This window comes from Bufo gargarizans, chromosome 5 (assembly GCF_014858855.1).
Source record: "Bufo gargarizans isolate SCDJY-AF-19 chromosome 5, ASM1485885v1, whole genome shotgun sequence".
NCBI classification, from domain to species: domain Eukaryota; kingdom Metazoa; phylum Chordata; class Amphibia; order Anura; family Bufonidae; genus Bufo; species Bufo gargarizans.
The window spans coordinates 281,512,064-281,522,199 of record NC_058084.1 but is presented as its reverse complement, the minus strand read 5'-3'; the positions used below and the strand labels follow the sequence as shown (position 1 = coordinate 281,522,199).

General features: G+C 40.6%; 1 protein-coding gene across 4 annotated transcripts in view; it reads right to left on the bottom strand.

Annotated features, from left to right (window-relative positions):
* Positions 1-2,474: 2,474 nt before the first annotated feature.
* LOC122939055 (dentin sialophosphoprotein-like) overlaps positions 2,475-10,136 on the bottom strand; it is a 90,180-nt gene continuing 82,518 nt past the window's right edge. For all 4 annotated transcript variants that reach the window (XM_044294999.1, XM_044295001.1, XM_044295002.1 and 1 more), the window contains 3 exons: positions 9,320-9,389; positions 3,701-3,964; positions 2,475-3,299 (listed from right to left, as the gene is read on the bottom strand). In XM_044294999.1, the coding sequence (XP_044150934.1) occupies positions 3,208-3,299; positions 3,701-3,964; positions 9,320-9,389 (426 nt within the window). In that variant the 3' untranslated portion in view covers positions 2,475-3,207. The remainder of the gene's footprint in view (positions 3,300-3,700; positions 3,965-9,319; positions 9,390-10,136) is intronic.

The window sequence follows — 10,136 nt, the reverse complement described above, 5'->3', positions numbered from 1 at the left end:
GCATGTAGGCTGTATTCAGGAGAAGTTGTCACACATGTGGTATCGCTGTATTCAGGAGAAGTTGGGCAATGTGTTTTGGGGTGTCATTTTACATATACCCATGCTGGGTGAGATAAATATCTTGGTCAAATGCCAACTTTTTTTTTTTTTTTTAATACAAAAGGGAAAAGTTGTCTTTTGCCGAGATATTTCGTAGGTAGGCAAAGGGGCCCACATTCCAAAGAGCACCTTTAGGATTTCACAGGCATTTTTTACACATTTTGATTTCAAACTACTTCTCACGCATTAGGGCCCCTAAAAAGCCAGGGCAGTATAACTACCCCACAAGTGACCCCATTTTGGAAAGAAGACACCCCAAGGTATTTCACGATTGGCATAGTGAGTTCATGGAACTTTTTATTTTTTGTCACAAGTTAGTGGAATATGAGACTTTATAAGGAAAAAAAAAAAAAAATTCATCTTTTTCAGCTAACTTGTGACAAAAAATAAAAAGTTCTATGAACTCACTATGCCAATCAGCGAATACCTTAGGGTGTCTACTTTCCGAAATGGGGTCATTTGTGGGGTTTTTCTACTGTCTGGGCATTGTAGAACCTCAGGAAACATGACAGGTGCTCAGAAAGTCAGAGCTGCTTCAAAAAGCGGAAATTCACATTTTTGTACCATAGTTTGTAAACGCTACAACTTTTACCCAAACCATTTTTTTTTTTTACCCAAACATTTTTTTTTATCAAAGACATGTACAACAATAAATTTAGAGAAAAATTTATATATAGATGTCGTTTTTTTTTAAAAAAAATTCATTTTGCAAAAATTTCGTTAAATTTCGATTAATAACAAAAAATGTAAAAATGTCAGCAGCAATGAAATACCACCAAATGAAAGCTCTATTAGTGAGAAGAAAAGGAGGTAAAATTCATTTGGGTGGTAAATTGCATGACCGAGCAATAAACGGTGAAAGTAGTGTAGTGCAGAATTGTAAAAAGTGGTCTGGTCATTAAGGGTGTTTAAGCTAGGGGGGCTGAGGTGGTTAAACTGTAAACTAACGTAATTTTTTTTGAACAGTGAACTAAAATCCTGTATATAATTTAGGATAAAAACTCCCCAAATCACTTGGCAGTTATTGACAGGTGTCACAGGTAGCACAGATGGCTGGCGATGAGCCTCAGGAGGCTTAAAATTATATATAGTGGTCTAGTATGGGGCACAGAGTAGTGCCAATATCCTTATTGGGGCAGAAAAGGGGTTAATGTATTTTACTGTTATAGGTGGCACAAATCCACATGGGGCATAGAAGACTTATATTTTACAGAATGGTGCCACTCAAGCACAGGGCATGAGTATATACACACACAGGAGGATGGCACACGTAGTGAAAGGGCTTATACATTTTTTTTTTTTTTATGTAACTTTGGAGTGTGTGACAGATGTCTGGACGGACGGACAGGCTGGAGTGCCAGGTGTCCGGATGAGGTGATTATGACAGGACTGATCTGTCAATGACTGGGGTAAATCAGGCACAGAAGAGTGGGAAATCGGAACTGAAGGGGTTACTTATGTGTGAGGCAGGGGATGAGGCACAGAACTGATTACTACAGGCTGATGACAGATGAAGCACAGAATTGATTGGGGTACAGTAGAGTGGTGTTTCCGCACTGAAGGGGTTTAAAACTCTGTGGCATGTGGATTCTGACAGTAGCTCGTTCACTCATCGCTTCCCTGACAGGAATTGGGACGATCAGAGAAAGAGTACACATAGTTCCTCCCTAAACAGCGTCAATGCGCTATGATTGTCCATTACTGCAGACGAACAAATCACAGCGATTGCCGGCCAGTGAGCGATGTGATTCGTTCCCACCAGCGTCACTTGTTGCCTAGCAACCCCTGCGTGTCAGCTTCACTGAACTGTCAGCGCATCGCACCGTGCGTAGACAGTGTAACCGCATCACGTACATGCACGTGGGAATGTGGTAAGGCACCACATTCCCCCACGTACATGTATATAATATTGAGGGAACGTGTTAATCAGATTATGAGAATGGAGGAATTTAGGGCTGAGGGTGCAAGCTCACAAGATGTCTTTCTCAAGCATTGGCTGCTGTGGTCTGAGTTTAGGGCATCCCAGCGGTATATTCGATGGGTGGAATGGGGTATATCTTAGAGAGTGTTAATGAGTCATAGGCTTTTGACATTTCTTCACAGCTACAGCAGTCGGAAATTAAACTGCAGTTATTTTACTATGAGGCCGGTGGGATGTTCCACCATCTGTTCTATTCCTTCCCTTATCCGTTTTTCCCTGGCGTCTCTTTCCCTTGTGAAGTAGCGTCTTACCCTCTAAAATTTCTGCATCAGTTTTAATTTACAGCCTTTACGTGCTGGCCGGAATATGTACTCTTGACATACTTTTGATATTATATTAAAAACAGCTACAACATTAAAACAATAATTTACTTGTAATAAAAACCTTAAAAGAATTTGAGGAATCAGTTATTTATTCACAGAAAAAAAAAAAGAAGTCTATAGCAGTATGTGCATGTCTAAACGGAGAAAAATGAAAACGCTAAAACAATGGTTACAGACAGAAGCTTGCTTAGAAAACAGGAAGAATTTATAAAATGTGTGGTTAAAGAGGGGCATTCTTTAAAAGAGAAGCCTATTTTTAGTATCACTATAGGGCAAGGGTTCTTTTGCAGAACAGAAATTTTACAGAACGCTGTGTTCACAGGAGATTAGATCTAGCTCCAAAAAACATGACCAGATTCCACCACACAAAGCAGAAACCTTTACCAAAAACCCGTGGCAACCACTTTTCAGCCAGCCTCTGGTAGAATCCAATGCCGATTACAGCCCTCTGCAGAAAAAATAAGCGGTACCAAATCCTTATTTGATTTCAGTGTGTGTTTGGAGGGAATTTTTTATTTTATTTTTCAAATCACAGCATGCTCTGAGGTGTGGCCATTTTCACATAAACTTCTCAATGGGGAAAAAAGTATAAAACCCCCCCCAAAAAACATGATTAAACAATGCCACTCCAAAAAATGCTTGTATAAAAACACATGAACAAAATGGTGGTTTTTTAAAAGCCAAAAAAAACACCATAAAAAGTAAAAAAAAGTGTAGTGGGGCAAAACCCTAACTACAAAATGTGTTTGGGGCCTGACAGGGGTTTTTAACATTTATTACTGGCTTAATACACATGTACAGTTTCTATACATCTTCATCATCACTGCAAGCTGCTTCAGCAGCAACGCAATCGTCACTTTCCATCGACAGGTCTACTTCAGTTCCAGCACATGGGTCTGTGGAGAAAACAAGCAGTGATATTATAACATGCAAGAGTCAGTCACAAGATTCATTAGTCCTGTGATGGCGAACCTCCAGCACCCAAGCTGTGGTAAAACTACGACTCCCAAGATGCCGCCTTGCTTGGCTGTTTTCAGAACTCCATAGAAATGACTGGAGTATGCTGGGAGTCGTAGTTTCACCAGAGGTTACCCATCACTGGGATTCGTCAGTCAGATTTGCTCTACAGACAGCTTCTTCCCTATAGACGTATAACTGATGCAGCTCATGAATACATCTGGCTTCATAAAACAGCACTGTGACACAAGAAAGTCTGAAATATTTGCACATTGCTCACAGGGTCCCTAGAGCTACAAAATGGTGTCCTTGAAGTTGGTTTGTTTAGTATGACACTTACTGTCATTTGCTGGGTTGGTTGCGGATAGCTTGTTTGAGGGGTCACCGTCCTCACATATGTTTGTTGGTGATCTTGAAGCAATGGATGAGGTGTCTGGATTGTTTGGCTGATTTCTGATAGGCGAGTTTGGCTGGCAGTCTGCAGGAGATGTGGGACTGGAGATGCATTGCACTGGTAATGAATGAACTGGAGAACCTGCTGCTGAATTTATTCTTTCATATTCAATCGTATTTGTTGCTTGGGGCAGAAAAGAATTTGTTTGCTCTGAAATGAAGTGTAAGATATCATAGATGGGTTCATTTTCATCCCTCCAAATAACAGTCTCCGTGTAAACAGCAAATAAAAACAAACGAGCAGAATCTCTAGTAAACTGCAGCCCACGTCTGAAGAGGATTTGCTACAAACCTTCCTCAATTTTCATATACAGACTGTGTGTGCTCATTAAAGAGCCTCTGTCACCATGATCAACCCTATTAAACCAGATAAACTGCCTGGTAGGGCTGATCATGCTGATTAAGCATACAAATGAAAAGTATTGCTTTAAACAGCTGCAGAGATGTCTGTGCTTTTAAACCGTGTATGTGATATCATGTTCTGACAGCTCTAGGATGAATCTTACGTCTTTCCTGATACCCATACATAATACACCCATATCTTGTTCAAGATCTGTTTCTTAGTGTAAAGTTTGAGCTAAGTGTCACAGATATGAGAGTAATGATTAGTATTGAGCAAAGCGAGCGTCAGATGCTGCATCCTAAGTCGCTTCGTTCAAAACTTCGAAAATAATAATGTACGGAGATCAGTCTCCGTACAGTATTAAAATGTATGGGCTCTGATGAGCCGAAGTAAGTTATTTGCAAAGTAGAGCGTTACTTCGTTAAATAACTTCGGTAGTTGATTTTTAAAGTGGAAAACAACTTTAAAACTGCTTCGGTACCGACTAGTTAATGAAACAGATTTTTAGGCCTCTTTCACACTTGCGTTGTCCGGATCCAGCGTGTACTCCACTTGCCGGAGGTACACGCCGGATCCGGAAAAACGCAAGTGTACTGATCAGTCTTCAAAATGCTTTCAGTGTTACTATGGCAGCCAGGACGCTATTAAAGTCCTAGTTGCCATAGTAGGAGCGGGGAGCGGCATACTTACAGTCCGCGCGGCTCCCGGGGCGCTCCAGAATGACGTCAGAGCGCCCTATGCGCATGGATGACGTGTCATGCGATCACGTCATCCATGCGCCTGGGGCGCCCTGACTTCACTCTGGAGCGCCCCGGGAGCCGCACGGACGTTAAGTATACCGCTCCCCACTACACTTTACCATGGCTGCCAGGACTTTAGCGTCCCGGCAGCCATGGTAACCATTGAGAAAAAGCTAAACGTCGTATCTGGCAATGCGCCGAAACGTTTAGCTTAAGGCCGGATCCGGATCAATGCCTTTCAATGGGCATTAATTCCGGATCCGGCCTTGCGGCAAGTGTTCAGGATTTTTGGCCGGAGCAAAAAGCGCAGCATGCTGCGGTATTTTCTCCGGCCAAAAAACGTTCCGTAACTGAAGACATCCTGATGCATCCTGAACGGATTTCACTCCATTCAGAATGCATTAGGATAATCCTGATCAGGATTCTTCCGGCATAGAGCCCCGACGACGGAACTCTATGCCGGAAGACAAGAACGCAAATGTGAAAGAGCCCTAAGTCGCTAAATTTTCTGCCACAAAATCTGCCGAGTGTGAAGGCACGCTAACTTGGCTGCAAGATGGGTGTATTTATACAAGGAGTGCAGAATTATTAGGCAAATGAGTATTTTGACCACATCATCCTCTTTATGCATGTTGTCTTACTCCAAGCTGTATAGGCTCGAAAGCCTACTACCAATTAAGCATATTAGGTGATGTGCATCTCTGTAATGAGAAGGGGTGTGGTCTAATGACATCAACACCCTATATCAGGTGTGTAATTATTAGGCAACTTCCTTTCCTTTGGCAAAATGGGTCAAAAGAAGGACTTGACAGGCTCAGAAAAGTCAAAAATAGTGAGATATCTTGCAGAGGGATGCAGCACTCTTAAAATTGCAAAGCTTCTGAAGCGTGATCATCGAACAATCAAGCATTTCATTCAAAATAGTCAACAGGGTCGCAAGAAGCGTGTGGAAAAACCAAGGCGCAAAATAACTGCCCATGAACTGAGAAAAGTCAAGCGTGCAGCTGCCAAGATGCCACTTGCCACCAGTTTGGCCATATTTCAGAGCTGCAACATCACTGGAGTGCCCAAAAGCACAATGTGTGCAATACTCAGAGACATGGCCAAGGTAAGAAAGGCTGAAAGATGACCACCACTGAACAAGACACACAAGCTGAAACGTCAAGACTGGGCCAAGAAATATCTCAAGACTGATTTTTCTAAGGTTTTATGGACTGATGAAATGAGAGTGAGTCTTGATGGGCCAGATGGATGGGCCCATGGCTGGATTGGTAAAGGGCAGAGAGCTCCAGTCCGACTCAGACGCCAGCAAGGTGGAGGTGGAGTACTGGTTTGGGCTGGTATCATCAAAGATGAGCTTGTGGGGCCTTTTCGGGTTGAGGATGGAGTCAAGCTCAACTCCCAGTCCTACTGCCAGTTACTGGAAGACACCTTCTTCAAGCAGTGGTACAGGAAGAAGTCTGCATCCTTCAAGAAAAACATGATTTTCATGCAGGACAATGCTCCATCACACGCGTCCAAGTACTCCACAGCGTGGCTGGCAAGAAAGGGTATAAAAGAAGAAAATCTAATGACATGGCCTCCTTGTTCACCTGATCTGAACCCCATTGAGAACCTGTGGTCCATCATCAAATGTGAGATTTACAAGGAGGGAAAACAGTACACCTCTCTGAACAGTGTCTGGGAGGCTGTGATTGCTGCTGCACGCAATGTTGATGGTGAACAGATCAAAACACTTACAGAATCCATGGATGGCAGGCTTTTGAGTGTCCTTGCAAAGAAAGGTGGCTATATTGGTCACTGATTTGTTTTTGAATGTTAGAAATGTATATTTGTGAATGTTGAGATGTTATATCGGTTTCACTGGTAAAAATAAATAATTGAAATGGGTATATATTTGTTTTTTGTTAAGTTGCCTAATAATTATGCACAGTAATAGTCACCTGCACACACAGATATCCCCCTAAAATAGCTAAAACTAAAAACAAACTAAAAACTACTTCCAAAAATATTCAGCTTTGATATTAATGAGTTTTTGGGGTTCATTGAGAACATGGTTGTTGTTCAATAATAAAATTAATCCTCAAAAATACAACTTGCCTAATAATTCTGCACTCCCTGTACTATCTGCATTATGACCGCAATATCTAGACCACCCATTGCTCAAATGATCGTACAATTCATTTGGGAAAGTCTTCAGGTCTTTTCACTTTTTTCATATTTTGTCATGTTGCAGCCTTTAGTGCTAAAATAAAAACAAAATAAAAATAAAAAAGTTTTCCCCCCATCAATCAGCACTCAATGCCCTATAATGACAAAGTGAAAACAGAACGTTTAAACTCTTTGCTAATTTATTAAAAAATATTGCATTGTCACAAGTATTCAGACCCTTTAATCAGGACTTGAAGCACCTTTGAAGCAGTGATTACAGCCTCCAGTCTTCTATGAAGCAACAAGGTTTGCACACCTGATTTGAGATTTTCTGCCATTGTTCTCTGCAGATCCTCTCAAACTTTGTTAGGTTGGATGGGGACAGTCAGTGGACAGCCATTTTTCAGGTGCCCTTTAGAGATGCTCAATTCAAGCCAATCCTCTGGCTTAGCCACTCACTCAAGGACATTCACAGAACTATCCCTAAGCCACTTCTGGGTTGTCTTGGCTGTGTGCTTAGGGTCATTTTCTGAAAGGTGAATCGTGACCAGCCACTGGAAAACACCCCCCACAGCATGATGCAACCACCACCATGCTTCATTGCAAGATTAGTGTTGGTCATGAGCAGTGCTTGGTTTTCTCCCACCATTACGTTTAGAATTGAAGCCAAAAAGTTCAATATTGGTTTTGCAAACTCCAGGCAGGCTTTCATGTGTTTTTTACTGATTAAAGGCTTCTTTCTGGCCACTCTGGCATAAAGCCAAAATTGGTTGAGTGCTGCAGTGATGGTTGATCTTCTGAAAGTTTGGTCAATCTGCACACGGGATCTCTGGAATGACCATTGTGTTCTTGGTCATCTCTCTCATCTTTTCCCTTTTCCCCTAATTACTTAGTTTGATAGGGCAACTAGCTCTAGTAAGAGGCCTGGTCCAAACGTCTTAAATTTAGAAATTATCATAGCAAAGGGTCTGAATACTTTTGTCCATATGATTTTTATTTTTATTTTTTCAATTTAATACACATTTTCAAACATTTCTAAAATTCTGTTTTCACTTTCTAATTATGGAGTATAGAAATTTACATTTATTTTATTTTAGCACAAGGCCGCAACATAATACAATGTGAAAAAAGTGAAAGGGTCCGAAGACTTTCTGAATGCATTGTAAGTTAGGATTCTAGTAAATTATTTTTATACCTTTTTTTTTAAACAAATTATGAAAGAAAAAGAAATAAAGAAAATAAATAAACTGTGGAGGTCTAAGTCTCTCTACAGTGGAAATGTATAGCCAGCCATTGCTTCTGCAGGCCCCTTGGTATAGTCCCAAAAATACCGTAATATAAAAATAAGCAGAGGACAGAAAAAATGCTTAAATGAATGTGAAAAAAGGCAGAAAAAAACATTACATTATCCATCACATTGTAAATGAGAACAATGTGACATGAAAACATTAGGTAACGGAAGCTGGATCTTTACACATGGATGTTTATCAGTGGCTTGTATCACCATAGCCTAGGAGAGATCATAATTAGTTGAACATATACAGTATGTTAAAGCAGCATTCCCACAAAAAAAAAAAAAAATCATGATTCTTTGATCTGAAGGTACATGAACTTTAGTAAAGGTAATCTCCTTACCAGTGGCTGTAGTTGTGAGTTATAAGCTCCCTTCTGATCCTCAGCTGTGTCATGTGACCAACACTCTGACTCTCCAACTGACACAGGACAGGAAGTCAGTGACTTCTCTATTAATTCCTGTGAGACAACCATTTAGGCTCCCATAGGAATAGATTGAGAAAATGGCTTCATGCCCACACATAAGATGTTTGGGCAGGAAGCCAGTTTCTCCATCTATTCCTATGGAAGTCTTAATGGTCGTCTCACAGAGAAGTTACTGTTGGTCACATGACACAGCTGAGGATCAGTAGTGATGTTATAACTCACAAATGCAGTCACTGGAAAGACAACCTTCACTACTGTTTACATCATGCACCTTTATAACAGGTCAAAGAATAAACAGTTTTGTTGGAGTGCTCCTATAAGACCACAGTAACCAAGAGATGACATTATATGTTTACTGCTAATTTTCTTCATGAAGAATTAACATTTTGTATGGTTTTGAATAAAAATGAAATGATTGAAAGAGTAGCCTATGTAAAGATGGATCTCTGTTTAAATTTCATGTTGCTGTAAAAAGCAAAACTTTCCTTTTACTTGTAATGTGCATGCATCCAAAGGAATAATGAACATAAAACATCAGTTGTGTCAAACTTACCATGATCATTGTGATTATCAGAAGACCCCACAAGTTCCTCAGGTGAACTGTGCTCCGCTTCTGTGCAGAACTAAACACAAACAAAATATACTACAGGAAATATTCCCACAGAATATTATAATAATGACAACACCCCAGTATAATACTAATAAGGAGACCTTCGAAGATGGGGCTTGGATAATGTGAAAATGTGTAATTTCATAATTTTTATGTCAGTAAGCCTCACTGATCATTGTTTCTAATTGGCAGTTTTAATATCACTAGCCTGAAGAGTTTAGTTCTGTGCACATCAACGGACGGCTATCTAAAGAGAGGCATGTTTACAATTGGGGTTGTTCCACTAATATGAAATGTATCCTACCCAACAGATATCACTGTTATATCACTTTGCCCAAATACCACTATTTATAAAAACCTGTCTTAGGGCTCATTCTGATGATTCTATCTATTTTGCAAATTGCGGATCCTGGCCACGTGCGTTCCGCATTGCACGGAACAGAACAGCCAGCCCTATGATACAAATGCCTATTCTTTTCTGAAAAACAGACAAGAATAGGACATGTTCTATATTTTTTGAGGTACCACAGAATGGAAGTACGGATGCGGACAGCACATGGTATGCTGTCTGCCTCTTTTGCGGCCCCATTGAAATGAATGGGTCTGCATCCGTTCCACAAACTTGCAAAACGTATGCAGACACAAATATACGGTCATCTGAATAAGCCCCATTCTAATATTATTAGCCTATCATTGTGCACTGCGGCAAATCAGTTTTGATTTTGGTTGCTGTTGGCTACGTCCTGTAGTGGAGCTTTGC